A 26122-nucleotide genomic window follows, 5' to 3' on the forward strand; every position below is an offset into this window, starting at 1 on the left:
TGCTGAACAGCTAATGTTTGTGTTGTGAAACAACCATCTGTTTTTATAGTTTGAAGAGAATCTCCTTCAAATGTTAAATGCTCTAAAATGTGTTAGTGAAGAGGCTGTCACCATTTGTCACCATTCAAAACTTTTCATTCACAGTGAAAGGAAGCTGAGTTTCTATTCCTCTTTTTATTGATAAACTAGCATCAAAATTGAAGCTAAAAAATTACTTAGCCCAGTTTGGTCTGTGTACTGTGACCAATTGTCTTAAGAAATAAAAATATATTTACTTTTCTGAACTGTCCAATTTTTACTGTAACTTTGAATAAAAGGATTCCATGTGTTTTGTAAGCAGAGATGAAATACATAACCAAGAGTTGATCAGATATGGATGGACGGATAATAAATAGTTTGACAGGTGGAGATGTCACAGAATATGATGCCTCCTTGAGGAATTTCAGAACAGGATGAGGATTAAACATGGCAGTTCTCTGTTTGGGTTTGTATTGAAAGAAAGAGGAACATATCTTTGGAAACCAAATGGGTCCCTTAAACATATGGGGGTTTTTTTAAGGCTGGCTTCAAAAGAGTCTCTAGTGCTTTTTTTAACTCTGTAGGATACTGAGCACAAGGCACTATGCATATGCTGTTCACCACAGTATCCCAAAAGAACTTGTTGCCCAGATGGTGCAAACCATATGCCTCTTGATAGTTTATCTGTGTTTGGGAAATACTCTCTCAAAATACAAGAAAGGTCATAAGACTTGTAAAAAACAGCTCTAATGAATTTCTTTTAAATAATGCTCTGGAGGTATTCAAAGCTGGTTTGTGTATTTTTTGGGGTTGGGATTTTTGTCTTTTGGGAGTTGTGTGTAAATGTTTTATGGGGGAAGTAGGGAAGCATAGTTGCTCAGTGAGACCACAGCTCTTAAGGCATGCATGCAGACTTCACTAGTTCAATGCATAGATAGTTTTTCTCCATTGGAGATGCTCAAGAGGACTACAACACAAGGCTGGTCCTGTGTCTCTCTCCTCCAGCTTCTCCCAGCTGTCTGAATGAACCTTTTTGGAAATGTAACAATACAGAAAGACAGTTAATTTTGGTTTTTGTTCCCATGTCTTCAGCAACTCATTTGATTATTTCCAAAGGCTAAAGGAGAAAATTCTCTTTGCCCATATGTAAGTTTTTAAAATACGTTTTCTTCTTTGCTTACCTGGCACAGATCCACAGAGGAAATGCAGTCTAATTACATTTCCAGCACAGTGGTTCTTTGAAGTATGAACTAATTAGGAATGGGCATTGCAAAAGTTTAGACCAGCCCTCAGAAAAAGAATGCATCATGTAACCATCACTAATTCATTAGGATAACCAAAGCTTATTTCCTTTGAGTAAAGATTTGCACATTCTCACCTACAGCACTGTACTATATATAATACTTCTTTGTCGCTCCCTGAAAGCACAACTCTGTTTAAAAGTAAATTAGCCAGCCAAATTGAAAGGCTAATTGCCTTGAGCTTCAAGTACAAAGGATATCCACGCTTAGATTTCTTTACCAGCTGCAAGAGGCTGAGGGAGATGTGTTTTCAGAAATCCTAACAGGGTATCTCATTACACTTCAGAATTTTAATGTGGTGTCATAAATCACTAACTTATTCTTGCTCCGGTATTGTTTGCAGAGTCCATTGAGATAGATCAGTTCTGGGGAGGAAATGTGATGGAAGGACAACCCTGTTCAGTCTGGTAGCAGTTTGTGTCAAATACCTGAAAAGGTCTTATTCTTTACATTGCTTCCTCTTATGATTTTGATCATAAGAAAAATTAATATATCTGGCTTGATTCATAATTTGTTTTTGCAAGAGAAAGACTGATGGGGCACACAATCTCTTTACAGACTTAACATTTCTGTGGATCATTTCAGCTGGATATATGGATGCTCTCTGCAGGAAATGTTTCCTGCTTTGTTTCTCTTGTTTTCCCATTCTCCCCTTTCAATTTTTAATTGAGTCTAATCCTCACTAAGTAAATTCAGTGACAACCTTTGCAATGTGTATGTCCAGTGTGATTCACAGAATCACGTCCTTTTTGTATGGATAATTTTAATTTGTGGATATTATTATGTATCAGCTGCTGCTAAGAGTTGGCTTACACTGTGCTGTATTAAGGTTATACAGAACTAGAAGCTTGCAGGATTGATCTAATGTATTTTCTCCATATGATAATTCCCAACCATTCTGCCTTTTCATGAACTCATATTCTTGGTCTTATTCTTAAACCAACTTCTAAATACTTCACAATCCTACCTATAACAATGACTCTAAATTAATTTTTGGTTTCACAGAATGCAATGATTGTGTAACTTCTCTTTATTCTCAGCTCACTGACTGTAGTCTCAAGTAGCTGCTTCTGTTACATGATAATGTTATTGAGCTATGTGTAAACCTGAGGAATGTAATGGCTCTTTTCATATCTGACTCCTGGTGGGTGAGAACAAGTGCCACCCAGAACTCTTCACAACCTATCTGCAGGAATAGGCTCTTTTTGAAAGAAAAAAACCCACTTGTCAGATGTGTGCTTGCATAAATTTGAGTGACTAAAAAGTTTAGACAATAAGAACAAAGCAGTTGGTTTGGATTGTAGTTGTTTTTTGGGTGTTTTTTTTTTCTATTACAAATTAATGTGCGTGTACATGATTCTTTCACAAAAGTTTAAAGCATTCAGATAGATAGCCTTTTAAAGAAAGGTTAGCTTGTACAAGATAAACCTCACTCATGGTGACATTCTGCACTGACTCTATGCAGAATTGTACTTGTGCTGGATGTTCTAGAACCAGGACATTTCAAAGTTGTGTTTTTCCAACCTGAACTTGAAAGAAGAAAGGAAGGAGATGAAATTTTGAAAACAATGGAAACTGTCCTTGCATGTAATAACCTTTCTAGTTTTTGAACAAATACATACACCACAAGATGTGCTCACTTATGGAAAATCTGTATTACTGTGTGAAAAATGGCCATAATTGAAAATTTCAGTGCATGTTTGCCATGAACATTTTTGTTTTAAAAACTCTAGAAGAGACTAAACAAAGCTTTTCAAACACAAATTATTTGCTTTACCAAATGTTCAGATCTCCAAATCCCAGGAGGATGAGGGCTGGGATTTCTGTAAGGAACAAGCAGATTTCTGAGGCTTGACATGGTCTTGTCTCTGGCTGCACATACAGGTTCTCTCCAGGGTTGGATTGGTCAGAGTATGCAGCTGCAAGCCCTCCTATGCTCAATGTAGGCATTTTCTCAGAAGTGATATGCATCTGTGCTCCCATCAGCTGTTGGGAGGTCATGGCTGCTTATAATCAGCCCACCTTTTAATTTAGATGCAGAGCTTAAGGCAACGAAGGTTGTTTTAAAATTTCAGCTTGTGGTTTTTAATTCTTAAATTAGTAGCAAGAGATTGCTTCAAGGACTCATTTGTCCTGTGTATGCAACTTTGTACTAAAACTGAATTTATACGGGTTTTTTTTTGTTTGGTTGATTTTTTTTTTTTTTTTGTTAAAACAAGAGTGTACCTTGGCAGTGATTTCTTTTTATTTGTTTGAAGGTTGATTTTCATTCTGTACTGGCAGCTGGGATGCCTAAGGGTGCAGGTGCAGCGTGAGACTCCTTGCTGTGCTCAATTGTTCTTTCTGGGTGTGTCCATATTTATAAATCCTTTTGGTGATGTCAGGACTGCACTTTTGAGGCAAACGTTCTGATTTTCCCCATGTACCCTGCTTTGGCCCATAACTGAGCAGAATCAGACTTCACCAAGGTTTTGTTCCTTTGGAGGAAAGGAAGCAGAACCATGCAGCCCAGGAGTGCTATGTGTCTTTTGCCGCAATGCTAATGCAGTACCAGCCCAGAGCTTTCCAAAATAGCCCTCCTTGGGAAGGCTTTGGTGCTCTTACAGGCAGCTCCATCAGTCTTCCTTCTGCTCCATGCAGCTTCCTAAGGCAGATGTTTCCCTCTTACAGATGAAGAAGATCTTAAGATGATTGAAATAATTGCTGAATGATGTTTTGGTTTATTTTCTGTCTGCAACCAAATGTATGAGATTTCTGACAGGCCAAGAGTTTTAAACTAACATATTTTATTCTATAATGGTTTGTATATACAACTTGTAAAAGAATTTTTGTTTCAGAACATTTTACTTCAGAGAACAAAAGCCACAATTGTGATGTTGAAATAAATTATGGAAAACAAAGGGACTGGGGAGGTTATTTATTGTTTGAAACAAATTGAAAAATAACAAATACTGGAGCTCTAAGGAGATTAAATTTTCAGATGAAAATGTTATCTTAGCCCAGCTGAGTGAAGGATCTTGGTTGCTTGCCTTGAAATATGAGACTTAGACTTAAATGATTTAGTGTGACAGTCTCTAGCCTAGGTTTTCAGGATCACCAGTGTTTTAACTTAATTAGGTACCTGTGTGCTATGACTATTTTGAATAATCAGTTTAATTTTTATTTGATGTGAGTTATACCTTATGTATTGTTAATATTGTTTGTTTGATAACAGAACTGTCATCTATAAGAAACAAAGACATGAAGTCTATTTACCAGACTTGATCAGTGAGTTGTACTTGAGAAGGAATCTGTGCCAACACTAAAATGTTAAGCATGGGTTATGAATGTGATGAAATACTCTATCCTACCATATAAATGACTATTTCTGAAGCTTTTTCTGTGTACACCCCGGTGCCAGAGAACAGAACAGACTTTCTCTTGGTAATAAACTTAACTGGATTATGAGAGGGGTACTCTAGTGTTACTTGTGAGTGCTGCACTCATCTGGGGAGGATACTGCCACTTTTGGTTTTAATGTTTGTGTCTTTCAGTGCTCCTGCCTAACAGAGTCGTAGGTGTACACAAAATTCTGTGCTGCTCTGGTTCCCAGGCTGGAAAAGGGACCTTGTGTTTGAAGTCTTTTGCTTTTGAAACCTCAGCATAAATGCACTTTTGCTTGGAAAGAGCTGGTCTTGTGCACAGCTCTGAGCCAGCCTTTGGCCATCCAGAGTATTTGGGTGGTGGGGGATAAGAATAAACATCAATTTGTGTAGCTAAGAAAACAGAATTATTTTCTGTGTGAGTTACCCTAGACCCCCCATTTCTTCTCTGCTGGTTTAGCACCATATCTTAAATGAAATATGGGCTTTCCCCCTATATATATATATAAAAAACTGTGCTTTGTGCAGCTTGATGAGGTTTTTAATTCTCTAGGGCAAGTTAATATTTCAGGCTCTTGGCTTGTTGTTCAGGAACTGTCATTTACCATGATTTTGTGTAGTTTGCACAAGACTGATGTTTAGCTGACTTTCCTCTGTACAGTAGTTTGAGTTGTGAAGGTATTGATGGGCTAATACAGATTACATACGATCTTTGTATGAAGCTGAAGATTTGAATGTATGTGAAAGTGGAAAGGTTTTATTAGTCTCTTTTGAGCAGTCTGCTGTCTTCCAGTGTTTCCATAACATTTTTTGTTGGCATCCTTTTTGTTGAATAATTGTATTTGAAGCAGTGGGCACTGCTGTAGTCATTGGAAAATGAAAAACTCTGGAAACACTAAACACTAAAAGTGTTTAGTAAGGCAGAGGAAATGTATTTTAAAATAATCTTAACCTCTGCTACAGATCCAAGAATAAACCTGCTTTAAGATAGAGAGCTTGCTTAACAAAATAATGAGTTGTTGCAAGTTGCTGTGCACAGACTATGATACATTGCCAGCTTAGTATTTCTGAGCTCTGTGGTGTGGCACAAATGCTTTTATTTCTATATTAAGCAATGCCTCTGCCGTTTGGAACCTTATTTGTTAGAACTGGTTGCTGGGTCATGCATTACAGCATTTCAAAAAAGAAAACATAGTTTTAATAGTAAGGTCTTGTTGCTCTCTGGTAACAATTTTGTCTCTTTTCTTTGTAGGTATGAAGCGTCCATTAAGTCCTGACCACATCGTTGAAGATGGGATTATGAATCAACCAGCTGTTCTACGGGCCTTTGAAGAAAAAGGACTGAGGAATGACAGACAGGATTACCAATTAAGCAAAGAAAAAAAGAAGATACTGTTTTCCTTCTGTGAAGTGTGCAATATACAGCTGAACTCTGCAGCCCAAGCTCAAGTTCATTACAACGGGAAATCTCACTTGAAAAGAGTGAAGCAGCTAAATAATGGAAAACTCCCTACAAGTACAGCTCCTGGCACTTTGTTTGCAAGTACAAGCACAGGTATGTAATTGTGATGTTGGATTTTGGTCAAGAATTCTGAGGAAGCTTTTAAGCCCTATCTTCTCCACCCAACATAACCATTAAACTTAGTATAGATTAATACTAGTAGTTAATATTTTGCCTTGCTCAGAATTATTGGTGTATTCCTTTTCCTGTGAAGCCAGGTGGTATTAAGGCAATATTCCATTATTCCAGGCAATATTTCATTATGTGTTGGACCTTGAGACATGATCTATTTAGAAGTAACTGTTGTGGATCCAAACACTTACACATTTTGCCATCTTCTTTTGATTCCAAAAGAAAGTTCTGGAGAGATGCTACATGCACAGGAGAAACTTTTAAATGAAATCTAGTAGTGGAAGGATGGAGGAGGAGGGCTGGAATTTACAGGCCTGGCCCTTTGATTCTTTCTGCTTTCAGCCCTCGGGCTTTTAACCACTCATCCATTGAATCAGTTTAGGTTGGAAAGGACTTATAAGTAAGAAGTATTTCAAAGTAAGACTTTTTACTTACTAGGAAAAACAAAAGTCTTGGGCAAAACACATACATAGCATACATAATGTAAAGATACAAAGCACATGATATGCCCTTCTGTTTTTTGGGGGGAGTTTGTTTCTTTTTGTTTTAGTGTTAGACTCAGTTCATAGCTACTTGAGAAAAATCTAACAGATCTCGAATCTTCATACAAGAAGCTTTCCTAATTGTAGTATTTGTTTTTATTTGCTACATTAGGACATTGGCTTTGGTTTATTTTGTTTTGTATAGAAACGGCAAGCTGCATTGAAGGGTTTAGCTTTTTCTTTTTTCTGGTTTGGTTTCTTGTTAACTGAATTTTACTTGTTTTGAAGTCTGTGGTACTGTTCTGTTTGATTTAGAACTAAGCAGTGCGCGAGTATCACTTGTGTAAGGCCTGTGATTCAAAAGATGAAATTCCTATTGAATAACATCTGAATTCATTAATTGTGAGCATTTTTAAAATAACTGAATATCTATGAGACATTATGATTGATTTAAGATTCCTCTGTGTGTGGACCTACAATGCAAACATATAAAATCACTTTCTATTTTTGTTGCTTTTTTTTATCTGAACTCCTTGATCTGATGCCTTTGCTGTCATTCCTGGGGATCACTGCTGATGCTCTGGCACCATTACTCAAAGAATTCTCTGATGCTCAGAATACAATTGTTTGCTGGAGCACATGCTTTGGGGTTACTGCATAGCTTGGGAGTCAAAGTTCATGTTTCTTTGTTCACTGATCTCTATATTAGACTATTAGTTGTGTACTAGTTATGCTGGTCTATCTGGTGCATATTGGAATAAGCATTCTTTTTTCATGGCTGAGGGATATTGTGTTCATAGCATTTAGAAGAAATGCCTTACAATAGACAATTTATTATTACTGTAATGACATAAACAATTCAATATACTCCACAGAACCAGTGGGAGAACAAGATTTACTGAGATGTAGTTCTCAAAGAACATTTTCCAAAAATAACCAGAAATTAATTTTCTTATAAATTGACATTATCCAGGCTCAGTTTTAATCCATGTCCTCTGGAGTGTTATTACCTCTTGTAATGGAAGTCTTCCTTTCCCCTTTTTTCAGCTAACATTGTAAATAGAACTTATTGTGCAGATGGTAAGAGAGCAATTATATTAATCTCACCTCACCATTGAATAGACTTTTTTCCACATGCAAAGGAAGCAAATAGCCCTCTCATACATCACTGTTACAGCTGCACCCTTCTAACCAAGCACCTAGTGAACAGTTCAGCACACCTTAGAATACTTCCTGCAAAAGTTCCATCCAGTGTCAGGTTGGAGTTTTCCTCTGTGTTCAAAAGATAAATGTGAAATCAGTAATATTCCCACTGGAAAATGAGGTGACTGTAAAATATACGTGACTGTAAATTTTCCTTGACAGTTCAGAAACCAGGATTACAGACCTGCCAGAGCTGTCTTGATTCTGTGTGACAGAATTGATGGATCACTGACTCCAGTTCTCCCTGACACCTGGTGGACTTTGTTATAAATAGAGATGAGACATATTTTCATATTCATTCTGTTTTGTGGTCCTCTCTGAGACAGGTGGCCCTCAATTGTTAGCAAATGTCCGTTTAACTTTTGACTTCTACTGTGCTTTACAAATTTGTTGCTCTTAACTTGCTGGTAATGATCCTTGTTTTACTACTGTTGGAATGTTTAAGATTTGGTACCTGGGATTCTAGGTCCTGGCAAGAATACCTTTAATTGTATAGATGAAGAGCTTTTATATATTTAGTCTAAATATAATTTTTAGAGATGAGTTTAACGTTACTTCTTTGTATTTAGAGTAAGGGTGTAATTGTGATAGGATTTAAAATAAAATTTTTGTAAGAAGTTTCCTCTATTTCTCGTTAATATTGTCTCGTTAATATTTCTCGTTAATATTGCCAGTTATTGATATATACAAGTTCTTTTGCTGTTGTATCTCTACCTGCAATTTAAATTACTTCCTAGCAAGCAAACTAAAATGGAAAGTAAATATTTAAGAGCTGTTTTTCTTTATATTGCCACAATCAATAAATTAATGTGTTACATTAGGCGACTTTGGTGATTTCATCCACTCATTGAACTCCTTTTATTTACATTGGTGTTGAAAGCTGGGAAAAAGGAGTATTCTACTTGGAAAATACATTGCACGTGGAGAGCCTTCCCTATTGCCTATGTTAGTGGTATTTTATTACCAGCCATGTCCACCAGGTCTATTAGTGCAGCTCAGGCTGCAGTTCCAGTGCTGCCACTCCCGGGGCCATCCCGACCCTTGTGCCAGGCATACGGACATACGTACAGACAGGCTGAATATATACATAAATGAACTCTCATGAGAGTAAGAAAGTGCGTGTTTGCCTTGCAGCTTAAGTTGGAAATTATTTCATGTATTTCCTATGAAGAAAAAGGAAAATAAAGGGTGGTTTCCTGCAGCCTTGGGGAGATGCGTTTGGAGTGAGCCTGTTTAAAGCTTTGCAGTGAGCGGGCCTCGCTGGAGCCTGCAGCAGATCCCGGCTGTTCTGGGTACCTGGAATCCACCTGCACGGGGCCGCCGCCAGAAGTGAGCGCAGGCCAGGAGCTTGGCTTGGAGCCCGCTCGCCTCCTCTGCGCTGCCAGCGAGCTAAGGAGGAGCATTGACTGGTTAATTTGGGTTTGCCGGGGCCGGGCGGGGGCGATGCTGGGCGGCGGAGCCGGGCTGCTCGGCTGCGGTCCCACGCGGTGGCGCTGCAGCCCGGGCCGTGCCGAGCCGCGCCGCGCGTTCAGCATCCCGGCGTGCGGGAGAGCTGCGGGATGCTCCCGGCATTCCGGGCACCCTGCCTGCTGTCCCTCCCGCTGCTGCCTCGGAGGTGACACCGGTTTTGCTCCAGGAATTCTCACTGCTTCCTCCATGGGGTGATATCTCCTGGTGAGTCTCCTGGTTCTCTCTCCTTTCCCCCATGTAACGTGGGAACAGTTGGTGTAGTTTTAAGGAAGTGTAGTAGAAATGCCTGTCGAAGTCCAGATTTTACAGTTCTCTGGAAACGCGTAGGGAAGTTTGGTTTTTGTTACAGAAGATGTCCAGATTTAAGAGTGGGCAAAGGAGAGTCCCTTTTCCCTGGGTCCTAGGCTGTTTCAAAGAGCACATGTGTTTTAGGGCACTCATGAATGCCCAAGTGATCTTTCTGCAGGTCTGGCTGGAGGTGTGATTGGCATGTCAGGATGCAGTGTATCCTGGCAGCAGCTCTGCCTTCTTGTTCTTGAAATCTGTCACCTTTTGTGACAGTTTTGGAAATGCTGTGGGACCCTATACCATGACTCTTTCTAAGGGACAGTGCTGAAAGTTGTTGTGTTAACACTGCAATACTGAGGAAATAATCACAGGTTGATTTCCTGAGGTGTTAAAAACACACAGTTTTGTGATCTGATTCTCAGCAATGACAGCCAGGGATTTGTTAATTCAGCAAAATAAATACATAAATTACTAGACTTCTGTTGTGTTTGACACTTAAATCGGGTCACAAAAAGGGCCTAGTAGTGGTAGTGGAAGGGTGAAGGTAAAACAGCAGTGTTGGGCATGGGAGAACAAGGGAGTACGGACAAGGCAGGGCTTCTTCCACTTTTGGCAACAGAAATTAGAGCTTCTTTGTGCAGTGCCATAAACATTTGTAAGTCTAGTCAACCTATCAAGATAATGGAGGCAGGGAGGCTTACAATTAAAGAGCTCAGATTATTCTTTATAGGATCCGTGGACTGTATAGCTAACTTACATATTAGTTTTCAAAAAGAAAAAAATAGAGACAGTGTGAATAATATCTTCAGCCAAAAAATTAAAGAGACTATTGATAGATATTGAGAAATTATACTGAAAATATTCCAGATAGCCTTAGATCAGACCAGTGATGGTTGGTTACAACAGAATGAATCTGCAGTGCACTGCTCTCATTTCAGTGGGGTTTTTCCTTGGTTTTTGTCAGAAGAATCTAAACCTAAATGCAGGTTTTTGTATGTAGGTTTTAATCTTTTTATGGGCTAAAACTGGCTTTCTGACAGGTATCTTAGTTGCCATCTGAGACTGCTTTGTGCCAACATAATGGAGTACAGAACTTTTGCTTACTTTAAACCTCTTGATCTAGGTCCTCACTTCCTTCTCCATGTTTGTCTTTCATTAATCTAAAAAAAGACAAGGATAATCTGATTTTTATTGCAGAAGGTCTTTATGAATTATTCTAGCAGGTACTCAGAGGAATGCAAAGCAGCAACTAAAAGTATCTTTAAGAAGTTTCTGACCTGAGTCCTATTAAATGTATGCATGCATGGCTATGGAATTAGTACACAAGTCTGTAGAGAGCACTGTGAGCTTACTCTTTTTTTTTGTGTTTGGTCAAAACCTTTTTTAGACTAGTAGGTGAGCACTTGTTCTGCCTTACACATCTGCTGCCTACAGCCCAACCTTTTAGCAGTTTCAAGAAAGCTGCTTCTGTGGGGCCACAAAGTGGAGCAACTCCTCAGGGCTTCCCCTCTCTGTCCTCTCCTGAGAGGTTGCTCCATGCTTTGCTGTCCTACTCTAGATAAAATCCATTTTTCTTTTTGTAAAAAATTATACTCTCACTAAAAAGCAAAACTCTGCCCAATATAATAGAAATAATAACAGAAAGAGTTACATGCCTATAATGAAACATGGCTTAGCGAGCTGTTGGGAAAATCTTAGTATTTCACTTCTTGCTACAGGGTGAGTTGCCTTTTTCCTCACTCAGTGGTCTCTTGAACAAGATTACATTTGGTAGATGGTACCACATTCTTTGTATCACTTGAGTCTCTTCCACCATTTACTTAAGAAATAAGTAATGGTACTTAACATTTTTCTAATAGTATGAAATGTATTTAGTATAAGTAATTGCTGTTTTTTCTTTCACAGAAGTCATCATAGAAACATAGAATGTTCTGAGTTTGAGGGGACCCATCAGGATTATGATTAGCTGCTTTGAAATTAGTCAGATTTATTGTATTCTTTTTGGGCACTGGGTACTCCTCATAAAATGCTCATGGTGAGAGTTACTATCAAGGCCCAGAACTGACATTAAAATTAAAAATTTTTATTTGCCAATGACTACACACTATATCCGTAATATAGTTCTTTGGGTAGCTGCACTGTGAAAGTACTGGTGATTTGTATGATTGTGTGAGCTCACTGGTAGTCTTCAGGAAAAACATGGGGAAATAATTTTTTTTAAGTAATTGATAAGTTAATCAGAAAAAAAATTTCAGAAATTTCCCAATTCCCTAATGGCAAATTGAAAACCATAACTCTTTTTGAAGTAGGTAAGAGTTACCAGACCAAATATTAATTTCTGGACTCCATTCTCTTGGAGGTGGGGAACACATGAATGACATTAAGCAAACAAAATATGTACCTATTATGGAAAAAAAAAATGGTTTATACGCAGTGATGCTTTGGGTTGGAATGTGGAAGGATTTCAAAATAAAATTGGACAGTGCATTTGGGACCCTTGGCCACTACTTTGCATAGGATGTATTCTTGTAGCAAAATGCCTTTCTGGACAGTTCAACCTCTCTTCAAGGGCAGTTGTGCTGTGGTAGAAAGCAGCATTTAAGACATCAGAAAATCAGATGTTTTAGAGTCTAGGACCAAAAATACAACTGCTTACCAGCCATGGTTTCAAGCTGAGAATGGCTGCAGGAGTGGTGGTGACACAACTTCTGCTTCACTTGGGAGCATATCCCTTGTCATTTAACCACTTGGGGCATGGCCTGGAGAGTGCCTGAAATCAGCTGAGTTGATGTTGCTGCAAGAATTTCTTCACTGTCTCACTGGAGGATGTGATCCACAGTTTACAGGTGTAGACAGCTGAGATGAAAAGTGATCTATAAATTCAGTCATTTTTATTTGTGTGCATTTCTAGCCATGATTTCTGTATTAAAACTACTGGAAGAAAGAAAATAATGAAGTCAGGTTTGTTTATTATTTTTACCTTGTAAAAGGAAAACTGATATCTTCACTGTATAGTAATTTTTCTCATCTGGGATCAGTCCTGTCAAAATTGCTCTGATAGCTGTCTCATGACCCAGCAGTATATTTGGATAACTGTGCAGGTACTATAATAAAAAACTCCTGTGTCTTTCCATTTCTTCAAAGCCTAGTTGTGGTTACATCTGTCTTATGCTGTGTATCTCTGGGTCTGAGTATGCACAGCAACACATGCTCTCTTACCTTTCTGGGGAAAGAAAACCTATGAAGTACCTGAAAAGATAAAAAATATGTACACTGTGAGAAGTCCATGTGGGAGTAGGAATTTAATAAGCTATGGAGGTTTTTCATAGTAAGTAATTTAAAGTTACTGCTATTTTGAAAGAATGAAGAGATTGGTCATGCAATTTGATGCTTTTAACAATATTTTTATTTTGGTAAAAATATTTAATCTGCTAGACTGTGCAGGTCTTTGTTGGGTCAGCATTCTAAATGTTTTCCCCCAAATATTTATTATACTTTTTAATGGATATCCTGGTTTTTAATATGTAATGGACTTCATCTGTTACATGGTTAAAAAATACTTAATTTGCATAATTTTGAATTAATCTTATTTAGAAAAAGCTGTAAGGAATCATTAATTTTTATTGTTGGATTCCCCCCCCACCCCCACCCCCCCCAATAATGAACCTCATCACAATACAGGCTGCTCATTCTCCTCTGTCTTGTGTTCATTGTAGGAAATACAGAGCTATTTTTAACATTTACACAGTCTAGATAGATGATTCCTCGTTCTGTGTGGTTTGGAGCTGAAGCTGTAGAGCCTTTCATAATCATATCCTTTTATTTTTTTATGGTTTGCTTGAATTTGATCTCTGTAGCTGATTCCGTGCATTGATAATGAAGGCTTGGGTTGCCTGATTCTCAGCATAAATTCAGGCAGACTTCTAGTTTGACAGGGCTCTGTGTTTCGGTACGCATGAAGATACAGAACTGAAATTGCTTTGCTTTCTTTACAAATGACTCAGAGTGTGCTTGTCCTTCCCTAAAATGTTGCCAGCGTGTGAAGGATTTTCAATGAGCAGTGCAATAAGCCGGCATCTGGGAAGGTTTGAGGCTGCTCTGGTATAGCAGTGAACTGTCACACAGATGATCAGGGCTGGAGCCAACACTCCGTAGCACCGTAGATCATATTGGTCACATACTGGAAGTTTTGTTTATGTAACTTGGTTGCTGTTTAACCTGCTTAAATAGTATTGCCATAATGTGGAGTGGGCTTCCCAGTAGAGGTGAGTCTGTTTTTTTATTATTAAACTCCCCTGAATTGCTTTGTGCTACGACATTGAGTGGATGCTTACATGTTTGGCATTATTTCTGTGTGCAGTGCATTTCTGTTTTAGTTATTCCAGTGGACAGGATAATAAAAAAGGCAAGGCATATAATGCATCTTTTTCTTCTCTTCTTATTTCAGTATTAAAAGTAACTAAATATGTGGCAAGCTCCCTTTCCTTGCTTGCTGTTTGCAGAGGGCATCTTTCCAGTAGGTGACTTCCTATGCATTTTAAATATTTTTTGAATGTCAGTGATGCTGTGTTATTGTTGTAGAAAGAAGCTTATTAGCAGTGTGAATAAATATCTCTTACCAGAGCTTTCTTTCTGGCTTGTTAAATCTCAAAGTATAGTTACAATGATGTGTGAAACACAAGAGCTGTCGGATTCTCCAGATAAACTAAAAAAGTGAAGAATGAAATAAATTGTATACTGGGTTTGACATATTAGATATGTCTGTCATTGTTAATATTAAAAGTTATGATCTGTCATGCCCAGAACAGCTTCCAGTAATTCATTTGCACTGACAGCTTTCTTTGAGAAGGGTATAAAATTACTGTCGCTTCTCCCTAACCAGTTAAATTTGAGATTTAGTGCACCAAGTTTTATTTAAGGGAACAGATAGTGTGCTAAAGGTAGCCTGTGAAGTTCTAGTAGTAAATCTTTAAGCTTGGAAATATTATCATAAACTAAACAGACTTTGTACTTGTGTGTTGAAAAAAAGGGGGTTTTATTGAGAATTTCACCTCTAGCAGAACAAAAAAAAATTAGTTCAGCTGAGTTACTTATTAAGCACTGCTGTTATGTGAATATTGAGTTGGTGAGGTGAGACCTTGTATGATGATATTTGTGTGTGCTGATAGTATTTTTTTAAATAAAACAAGGAAATACATTGAAAAATATTTATTAATTTTTTTCTTGCTTGCTGTAGAAATGTCTGTGCTTACTATGTAAAGACTGCTGTGTGGTTTTTTTTTCCCTCTTCTGAGGAACTAGGACAGCTCATGCTTTTTCCTGCTAAATATATTTATGAGGCAGCTGTTTTATAGCTTTCAGCTCCAAAGTTATAGATAAGTGTGTATTTGTTTGACAGAAGATTCGAGAATTTCCATTTACTGCCAGTACATGTAAAGCTTGGCTAAGCAGACTGCATCAGGAGCACACACCATTTGTATTAGCCAATCTGTCTTTGCAAGTCCCAGGGCCACTATCTTGCTAGAAGCCACTGTGTGCTTTTGAAAGCATGAAATTAGTTTTATACTGAGCACATAGTTTCTCATTTAGCAGTTCTTTTTATGGTAATGGTCAATTTATGGTTCCGTGCCAGAATTTTGGTGTTCTGTCAAAGCTGATAGCTTCTGCTAAGGTGTTCTTTGGAGATAAAGACAAACAAAATCCAAAACAACACACCCCAACAAAAATGCAGTTTGTGGTGGTGGGGATCCTAGGGAGATGCAAATAAAAGAAAGTTCTCCCAAATGACCCAACTCTTGACATTGCTGATAGCATTTTGGAATTATTTTGTTGTAGTATTTCAGAAAACATTTGTCATGCATGACATGAAATTATTAAATTAATTGTCACCTTTTTATACTTCATACTTTTTTTGTTTGCTCTTTTTTTCCTCCTGTGACATGTAAAATTGCTGTCTTTCAATGCTAGTTTTCGCTATGTGCTTATTTAATGATTAAGGTCAAAATGCACTTGAAAAATGTATATGAAGCACCCTAAATATTCAGGATGATTTTTAGGTAGGAGCCTATGTTTAGAATACCTTACAAGCTTTTCCCTTTTTTAGTAATCTATAGAAGTCAATATAAGTTGTTACTAAAATCTTTGTAAAACCTTTTTTAATACATATAATTCATAAATTGATGAACCAACTTATGTTTAACCTGTGTCTCATTCTTGGCAGGTGTTTGTTTTTCTAACTATGCCAGATTTGTGACTCTTCCTCACTAGAAGCTGTGCTTGATGAAAGGTTAAGGTGGTTAACATTGTGCATTTCACTTGGGTTGCTCTCTCTAGCCTACATAATTATCTCTTGTATATAGGCAATTTAAAATAGCATTATTTTAAATCTAGGTCTTCACAATTCTGACTTGATCCTGAAATAAGCATTTGTAATAATGCAATATTTACTCGTTTGCTCAGCTCTCTCTGCAAGGAGCAAAATTTGATGTTGCCTTTTTTTTGTGTAAGATGTCTGTCTCTAGAGCTGGTAGTGCTTCTTCTAAGTGCTGAGGGGAGATCCTGTTCCACCTACTGTTATGCCTTCCTGGGATAAGAAAAACCTGGAGGTCATAGTTCCCAGAAGTTAAGAAGTAAATGTAAGCTGGGGCACCTGTTTTTCCTTACTGCATCATCATGGAGGAGAAGAAGTAGAAGCTGTGTAGAAGACTGCCCTTTGTTTTTCCAAGGCACTTGGAAAGCACAGCAGTCCCACTGCAGCAAAGCTCCCTTTTCAAAACCATGTTTGGATGCTTCTGTAGTCAGGCAAGAGATGCATACTGGCAGCTTAAATATATATTGTTGTCATTTTGGGACCTTTGAGTAAATTTGCTTGCTACTCTTCAGTGTGTGTTTAAAGGCTACCAGGCAGAAAATATTATGAACATTTGGAAAACAATGTATGTGACATGTTGGTACCATGACATGTAAAATTTATTTGTGTAAGTGCTTGAGCTAGAATGCCTTTCTTTGTCCTTTTATTTTCTAGTAATTCGTTGTATCATTATGAATATAATCTTGCCAAATTTCAATGTGGTTGATTGTTTGTTTGAAGATGGGTTTTGCAAGGTCCTTTTACCCTTAAAGATCTTGCATCTTCTCCAAGTGTCTTTATTGCTGCATGTTTCCCCTCCTGCCATTTCTTATTGGTAGTTCAAGTGAGAGGCAAGATTTGGTGTGCTTATTGTGCTGGACAAAACTACTTCACTTCCTGGTGTGGAGCTTTATTTCTTCTGCATCCATTCTCTAGCTCTGTCTGTATCAGATTCTCAGTTTTCACATGGCACTGTAATTTTAATTTCTTCTCCTTTGGAAGACATCAGTGTTAAAGTATAGTGATCTTTTGCATTTTGGGAGTTTTTAGGAGGCAGCAGCTTCTCTACTGCCAAGATTACTTTACAAGCAGAGTCTGAAGAAGAGGAGGCTAAGTTAAAAGGAAAAGAAATTATTGGGGAAGTGGTGTGTTGTGAGCAATTCCATGTTAGTCACTTGACTTTGGGATCCAAGTCTAGCTAAGCTCTCAGTGGAAATTTTGAAATTTGCTTTTTTTTTTTTTTTTAGTGGAGGTCACTGATGAATCCTGCCAGAGGAGCTGAGTGCACTGAGAACTGTGCTTCACTGTGTCAACCCTGTTGAAGCTTTACTACTGAAACTCAAGTTTATATGTTTTTTCCTGTCTGTAGGTTAAAGAGCCAGAGATGTTCTGGAGGTCTCACCCACAATGTTCAGCCAAGAAATTATCTTTTTTTTTTTTTAATATGCTTTCTGTTCTCTTGGAATTTGAGCAGTGCTCATAACATGACTCTGAAGGGAAAATAAACTGAGTAACTTCCCTCTTTCACGTATGCTTTTTTGTTCCTGTAAGGATGTTTTTTAAAATTATTTTTAGTTGGAAGTGAGGAAAGCTGGGTGTGTTTTCATCTCCAGAGGTGTAAGGAGAGTGCTTTTGTGTTGATACCAGCAGTCAGGGCAGATGAAAGGCTGAATTCCTTAGCCTTGGGTAGCTTCAAGACCTACAATGAAGTGTTTGTGTCTCTGACTGAGTAGTGCAGATCTTGGGAGGAGATGAGGAAGTCTTTTTAATACTCTGTGGATAGAGGAATACACCTTCCTTAAGGCTTTAGGCTTTAAAATTCATATAGTGTGCTACAGGAGCTACTCGAGGAACGGGATATAGCTATGAAAACTCAATGGACAAAATCTTCCCTTTAAGCAACTTGTGAAACTGTCAGACTTCGGGCAAGATTTTGTGTTACGATGCCTTTGGTAATACCACTTGTTAGTGTATGGGTTGCTCTGGATGGTGTAGGAGGTCTGTGTTCAGATCACCTGTGTTCAGGTAATGAAAGGATGTTTCCATGTCAAGGGACTTCTGAGGTTACTGTGGTGTATTCAATTTTGGATTTTTTTGCTTGGTTTTGCTGTTCACATTGGTACTGTTTATATTTTCACTGAAGTAGAAAAGGCAGAGCAGGTCTCTGGTGTGCGAGTTTCCCTTTTGCTTGTTTCAAGTCTTCTCTGATGACACAAGTTGAAACACAGTGCCTGGATTTGGAACTTCCACCTGGGGGTCTCAGTTGTCTTCAGGATATTTCATAGTAGGGGGAGAGATGAAGGGGAGGTAAGAAATCCATGGAGGAAGTTCTTAAAATTGTCTGGTTTTCTGCTCATGCTGGATTCAGAATTTTCACACATGTGCATCTCCTCTGGCTCAGACTTCAGTGTTTGCCATGATGACATCCTGAAATGTTGTTGTGACTGGGTATTTAAATATGAGCAGAAATTGAGGTGCTTTTTTTATCAGGTGATCAAACCTAGGTGAAACGTGAAGAAACTAAAGAGGTGAGGAAGATTCATAGGCTTTAGAGTGGCACATCTGGATAAAGAGTCACAGAAATCACTTCATCAAGCAAAAACAGACTAGTTGGAAAGGAGAAGGTTATTGTTAGGAATTGCAATTCATGTATTGTGGCCAGGTTTGTTAGTGGTTCCATTTGAGCCTGATGCATCTCTAGTAATGTTCTGAGTAGCAAAAATCTATCTATTAAGTAATCATTGTAGTAACCTCTTCTTGATGAAACACAAACAGCACTTAGTTCCTGTGTACCCAGGTTACATCTGCAAATAAGATTTAAGCTTCTCAGTCACTTTGGCTGCTGAGTTAAGGATGAGACTTTGAGAAAAGCCAAAGCTGAAACACCAGGAGGGTATTGACTGGGGACTAAATCTTTATGAGAACAGCCTCAGGTTTTGGGTATTTTAAACATGGTTATAAAGAATGGAAAGTGGTATAGTTCCAGATTTGTTTTTGGTAGCTATTGATAGAAACAAGGACAAATCTAGCAGAAACAAATACAAATATTGTTCTTTTATTTTATCAGTTACAAGCATTTACTCATTTTAATAATTCACCCTCTCTAATAAGTATTTCTCCTTCATGGGAAAATTGTCTTTTCTTTTCGTCTTCCTCCAAACAAACACGGCAAGTTTGTTTCAGAGATTTTCACTACCTTTGCAGAAAAAAATGTTTGACTTGATTTTGTTCAGTTAAGTGTATATTAGACTGCTACTCTGGTTGTTAGTTATTGCAAGGTATCTATGTTTAATGTGTTTATTTTTGCTTAAATTCTTGGTAATTGATGGAATGCCATGCACATACTTTTCCTTAGACTAAATTCAGTTGCTTTATGCATTTTTACAGTTTTGCTTCAAAAATACTTGTTATGATTATCCAGACTTGAAATTAGTGGATGAATTGGGCAGATAAAGCTATCTGTGTTTTTAAAGTATTTCTGCTTTATACTGCTTTCCTCATTTGGAAGCTTGGTGTTGTTTTGATAGATAGCACACTGCCCTGACTGCTTCAAGTCATCCCTGTGCAAGGTCGATGCAATGCATCAAAGCTGTTTTAACTGCTTTAAATAACCAAGATAAGAATCCTAATCTCAGGAATTGTCGTTCATTAATTGAATATCTGCAGAGTGGGGAGCAGGGCTGTGCTGTTTCTGCTGGTTGCACGTTAGCAGTCTGTGAGTCTCATGCATCCCGTGCACAGGGTGACCATTCCCAGGACTGAGAGCTGTGTGCTGTGCACAGGGGAGCTGCTCCGGCCCCTCTCAAGGAGCACCCACCTGATCAACACTGACCCCTCTGTGGCAAAAGCAAACTGCTGGAACAACGCTAGGAGTTTAGAAATATATGGGAGTCTGGATGAAAAACGGCAATTTTTATTCTGTCTTGAGTGGTCGAGTACATGTAGCTAGAAATTACATATCCTAAAATATGTCATAATAGCAGCTTTTAGTAGGCAGTTGAGTGATGATAAATGGCAAGAAACTGCTGTGCTATTGTGCTACCTGGCCTGAAATTGAAAGCCCTTTACTCAGTATATTATTTTCTAGGCCATCTATTGCATGAACATGTTTACTGCCTACTTTTAATAGAGTTCTTGGGTCAGGAGAAATTGTTATGCAAAGTCAAGGTTTCAGGAGTTGCATAGTTGGTAGAACAGCCAGTTGCAGTGCAGACACACAGAGGAGGAGCCTTTGAGGAACCATAATCACTTAGAAACTTTCTTTCCCCCTTTCTTCTTTTCCCTTTGATGTTGTTGCTGGATGTTAGTGGAGCATGATGGCACTGCTGTGGTGTGGAGCAGTCGGCTGCCAGCACAAAGCAAATTCTGAAGGGACATCTACCAATTAACTGAAAATAATGAGAAAATTATTATTGTTACACTGATCAAAGTTAAGTTGTTACTAAGAAATTTGGAAGTCAACGCATTTGTAAGCCATGTATGGTCTAGTATGACAGTTCTGGTATAAGCAAAGTCAGAATCAGTGCATCCACTGGAGCTCACAGACTCTGAGGACTGAAGGAATCCCCAAGCCTTATCTATTCCACACTACTGGACAAAATAATCTCTAGCATTAATTCCTTTAGGAGAAGAAATTGCTTTCCCAAATATGCAAATGTTTGCTGTTAAGTCCAATAAATCTGCAATTGAACTAGAACACATTATTTAGAGACACATTCAAGTTCAATTTAAGGACTTCAGGATGTGATGAATTTACTTGTCAGGCTGCTGAATTGTTTAAATAAACCTTTACCCTTGCAGTTAAGAGCTGTATCTTGCTGCCAGTTGGAATTTTCTGAATATGTGCTAGGAGGTCCCTTTTCCTCTCTACTATTAAAGAGCATCCATGATTAGGTACATTCTCCTAATAAAATGGCAGGGAATCTTGATTTCAAGTCCAACACTGTTTGTATTAAGGATGCAATTACAAGCAGGGATTGTGTAACGTTTGAAAAGGTTATGTATTACTTCTTTAATAACATGATTTTACATCAGTGGCCTCAGTGACTCGCTGATGAATCAGAATGACAACTTTGCCTCCACAGTCGTGGACTGTTGGATCCTGGTGTTTAAAGTCTGCACGACACACTTGTAACTGGAACAAATACTCTTTCAAGCAGGAGTGAGTTCATAAAGCTCTCTTTCTTTGCATCAAATTAGAAGCAAGATACTGATACTTCTCCAGGTTTTCTGGACTTCTGTTGTCTTTTCCTCTCCTCTAATTATTTTCAACTAGCAGGATCAAGCTTTTCTCTGTGAAAAGAGAGTGAAAGGAGAGTAATTTTCCAGTTCAAATTCCTTGCTTGTTTTGCTTCTTTTCAGAGGCTGGACTCCATTCCTAATACTATATTTTAAATACTGAAACGCAGCTATGTAGCAACTCTGTGTCCAGTGCTTGGTACGTCTGGGATGTGCAGTGAACTTTGTCACTCAAAGTTATTTTACCAATTCAAAAAGAAAAAATGCATAATATTTTAGCTTAATACTGAGGTCGGGTTTTTATTGGCATAGCTTTATCTGATTTCCTGTACATGATGTGTGCTTATCATGTTGCCTAATTTTCTTGGTAGTAGTTTCAAAAGCTTTCATTGATCAAAAGCATACCTCCAGTGAAGACAGAAAGTGGAGAATAGAGAATTTAATCAGCTTGGAAAGAACTGTGTGTATGATTTACCTGACAGATGTTTCCCTACAGTTTTGCCTAGGTTTTGGGCCAAGAATATCTGTAGTCTTACCATGTAAATAATTTTGTTGAGCTTTTGGTTTTTGCATACATTAGTACTGACACTCGTTCTCATTAACCATTGTCTTTTTCTCACTTCATTGTATTGTTTAGAGACAATATCATCCAGAATTATGTTCAGACTATTATCCTTGGAATGTCTTTACCTCCTTTGGAGCATGTCCCCAGCAGCTACACCCATCTACCCACAAAGACTTTTCTGTACTTTGTGGGAAGAGTGGGAACCATAGCATAAGCATACTAATTTTTTTTGAGAACCAGTTCCTGCCTGTTTTACCCTTTTACATGAGGTTAAATGCTTACAGTTGGGTTGCACAAAACTGTCTTGAGAAGATGTACTGTTAATAGGCTTGCTCCAAATCCTGTGACTATAATACTAATATTTCTAATACTTTGCAAGCTGGTGTTCAGTATTTCTGATTCCAGAGAGTATGCTGCCAGAATTTCTTTTTTCTTGATACTAAACTTTCTCCCACAGAAGTGGGAATGAAAAGGCTCTGTGAATTTCAGTATTGCTTGGAATTTATTTCTGCAGTTTGCTTGAAACTTGACCTTTATCTAAGCTCTTTTCACTTCTGGGTCAGGATATGTGTACCTGTATTCAAGATTTTGAGAGTGCTGCCCATGGATAAATCCAAAAACAACATGGCTTGAATTAAAGAACATTATTTTGTAGCAGTATCTAAAGTGAAAATGATCAAACTGAAACAGAAGTAGAATTTTATTTTGCACATCACTGAATGTCACTCCTGAACTGCCTGCCTTTTCTCCTGCTGTGTAAGCCTTCCCTCTACTTTCCCCTTCTGAAGTCAAGGAGTTACCTGAGGAGTAGTTTTTTTTCCTGAAACATCATCTTACAGGAACTGTTTTAGTTCAAATTTTATGTAGTCACGAGGTTGTATTTTCTCCCCTTCTCTTAGATTTTTCTTTTAGCATCAGGGTTTGTAATTGATTTTTCTCTACAGTGAAGTAAAAATGTCGTGTACTTTCCTGTGGCTTGCATTCCTTTAGCTGAAAAATTAACTAAAGTCTAACTTTGAAAGTTTGATTTCTTTTTCTTTGGTAAACAGCTATTATTTTTTAATGGACCTTTTTAATTGAGGTTGCTAGTAACTGCTGAGGAAAAATGCTTTATTTTTTCTTTTTTTTTGTAATGAAAGCATTTATAGAAAGATGAAAATATTTTCCTTCTAACTTTCCTTCACAAACTTGGCAAGCTGGGATTGCTTCCTCTAAAATAACAACACATGGAAGTGTTTTTCCTTTCATCATCTCTCAGTGGCACATACATCTGAGGCTTCTGATCTTTGGCTTAAACTACTGTTAAATTTTCATTATAAATGTGCCACCTACTGGAGCAAAAGGCCCATCAGCAAATATTTATTAATGTTATCTCGTCCCAGACACATTTGCATAGTAATTTCTTGCTAGATTCCTGTGCTTATGGTTGTCAAATCTACACTGCTTTTTGTCAGCCTCACCATAGGGTATGAAAATGGTAATAAGAATTGGAGGGGATGTGGAGCATAAAGGTTTAATAACATGCCTTGGAAAAAACAAAAAAGAAGAATTGATATGCTGAATTATAATGAAAGATACCTGGCTGAACCTAATGTCCAGTAAGGGAATCTTAAATTCATAGGTACTCTAAGTATTGATTTAATGATGTAAAAAAACCTAACCACCACTTAATTGTTCAATGTAGCCTTGCAGCAAAAAGAAAATTCAAACAAGATTTTAGATTATGCAATAGTTTTTTGTAGTTGTTGTTTTTTTAAAAACTTTGGTCTTGTCTTGGTATAGGATTAATCATGTTCGTCTTTACAAATGAGAGGCATTTTGCTTGGAACTTGTCTTTTGTGTTACCATGATGAAATGAACGATTATTTGTATTGCATATATGTCTTAAGAACTGCAGTTGTATTGTGCTAGACTTGTACAGAATTATGGAAAAGACTTATTCTCAAAATTTTTAAATCTGCCTTTGAAACATAAGGCATTAGGCCAGAAGTGCAAACCAGAAGAATAGAGAGGTCTAGGAAAAATTTCTTTCCTAAACTTAAATTATTTTCTTGATGTTTCTCATGAAAGTGAGTGCTTTTTTGGCAACACTTGATTCTATCACAGTAGAAAAATGTCTAATATATGAACAAAACAAAAAAGAGGAGCTTTCTGAACATTAATTTGTTTTGCTGCATTAAATATTAATATTAAATTTATTTTTCCTGTAGGACAGTCTTTGACTTAGGCAGGGTTGTCTTTTTATTAACTGGGCTAATCAAGATGTAGCTGATATGTTAAAGAGACAGCTATACAATTTGATGGATTTCCTTACACAAGTTGCTGTTTTCTTTCCATGCCTTGCAAGTACAGCTCAGCCATGAGGGCATTTGGTTTTGAAAAGGAAGAATGAGTCAAGGAACCACCCTCAGAAAATGAGTGTGCAGTCCAACAGGCTATGAAGGAGGACACAGGGAGCCAGGAGCTCTCTGATCTCCTCCCATCTCAAGTTGTGCTGCATGTTGCAAACACACAGGTTTCCAGGTCCTCAGTGTCAAATGCAGAGTCCAACCTATACTTACTAAATCTTACACTTCCATTATACTTCAACCAAAATATAATTTACTTAAATTTGGAGTTTTTAACACAGATTTGTAATGATGATAATCAGTGTCCTTGTACACTGCCTGCTCCTTCTTTTCATCTGTTTAATCCTGTTAAACTGTGTTTTGCTCTGGTTGTGTTGGGATGGTGTTACATATTTATTTGGTCAGTATACCATAGATAAATGAAATGCAAGTGTCTTGATAGACTGTCAGGGATGTTGGAGTGACTGCTGATATGGCTCTGTGGCACACTGGGATGGCACAGTAATTGGCAGGAGATAGTAGCGCAATACTTTTCTTCAGGTCTTTAACCTATTTTTCTGTGTTCAAGGGGGAAATGGAATTTCCTGGTCATAGATATTACATTGCCTAAATTATCTTTTCTTTATTTGATAATTGAATGGCAAATTTAATATTTCTAGGTGATGGAAATTTAGGTTTTATGTTGAGTAGTCCTGCTTATGAAAAATATAAATTACTTTTTTTTTCCTTCAGTAGGTGATGATCAGAATGTGTTGTCTGCAGTTCTGTGCAACAGGCCAGGGTGTGTGTCTGGCGTCACTCCAGGCACTGAGCTTGGAGTGTGCTGGGGCAGTGCTTCAGGAAGCATGCTGCTTGCAGGAACAGTGCTCACATTTCCATTGGCTGGACAAGTAGGAACATCAGCTGGAGTCATTAATGTTGTTGTCTTTAGGGGTGCCTGTAGCTGATCTGCCTGCTTTCCCAGAATAGGACAGTGAAGCCAGTAAATAAGGCAATAAAATATTTCACACCTAATAAATTTCACAAACCAAAAGCAAATAAAGTCTAGGCAGTTCTAGGAAGAACACAGTTGCTGCAAATGTTAAGAGGTTAAGGTAGTATAGGCAAGACAAGGGTAAGAAAAAGCACTCATATTTTTATAGGAGGAGGTAAAAATTGTATCTTGGGAAACTTCTGAAATGCTTCAAAATGCTTCAATAATGAAAAAAACAGAAAAGGGAAGTAAATCCTAAGCAATGTCTGAGAGTAAAAACATTTAAAGTACATGAATGTTACTTAACAAAATATGTGGCTACAAGAACATATCCCAAGGAGATATTCAATATAAGTAGAATAAATCATTACAGAAGAGAAATGTAAAAAAAAAAAAAATCTAGTCCTACATACATTTTTATGGGCATATGGAATGGATTCAAAGCCTGTTCCTTCAAAACTGGGCTTTTAAGAATAAAGAAGTTCATTTTCTGTTATTTACTACATTAAAAATGTTGTTCAAAGCATGATTTGATTTTTTTTGTCAGAAATTATTTGGGTATTAGTCTTTTGTCTAATAGGTTATATCAGCTGTCCTTAATTTTATCACTTTTACAAGGATATATATGTTTTGACATAGTATATGGACATGTAGCATTGAAAAATAACTAAAAATAATTCCAGAGTACAAAACTGAGGTGGGCAGAGAAGTGATACAATAGCCATCCTCGTGTATTGTAAATTATTTCAGGGAATTACAATTGGAGTTGTGTATATTCATAAAAAAGAGCATAAATTATTTGGTTCTTGTTTCAGTTTGTATCCTGTTATGTCCAAGCACAGGAAGTTTGGAATTTTCCTTTGGAATATGCAAAATTCAGGATGACAGTCTA

At 37.6% G+C, this 26122-nt stretch overlaps 1 protein-coding gene across 7 annotated transcripts in view; it reads left to right on the forward strand.

Moving 5' to 3' along the window:
* Positions 1–26122, forward strand: part of ZNF385B (zinc finger protein 385B) — a 158610-nt gene that overhangs the window by 25975 nt on the left and 106513 nt on the right. For 2 of the 7 annotated variants that reach the window (XM_039702462.1, XM_039702471.1), the window contains exon 2: positions 5934–6236. In XM_039702462.1, coding sequence (XP_039558396.1) covers positions 5936–6236 — 301 coding nt within the window. In that variant the 5' untranslated portion in view covers positions 5934–5935. Of the gene's footprint in view, positions 1–5933; positions 6237–9596; positions 9674–13826; positions 14023–21173; positions 21268–26122 lie in introns of those variants that run through there. The other 5 variants (XM_039702554.1, XM_039702513.1, XM_039702563.1 and 2 more) reach the window with 5 other exon arrangements.

The sequence above is a fragment of the Passer montanus genome, unplaced genomic scaffold, assembly GCF_014805655.1.
Source record: "Passer montanus isolate IOZ18808 unplaced genomic scaffold, ASM1480565v1 scaffold1, whole genome shotgun sequence".
In the NCBI taxonomy this organism is placed as follows: domain Eukaryota; kingdom Metazoa; phylum Chordata; class Aves; order Passeriformes; family Passeridae; genus Passer; species Passer montanus.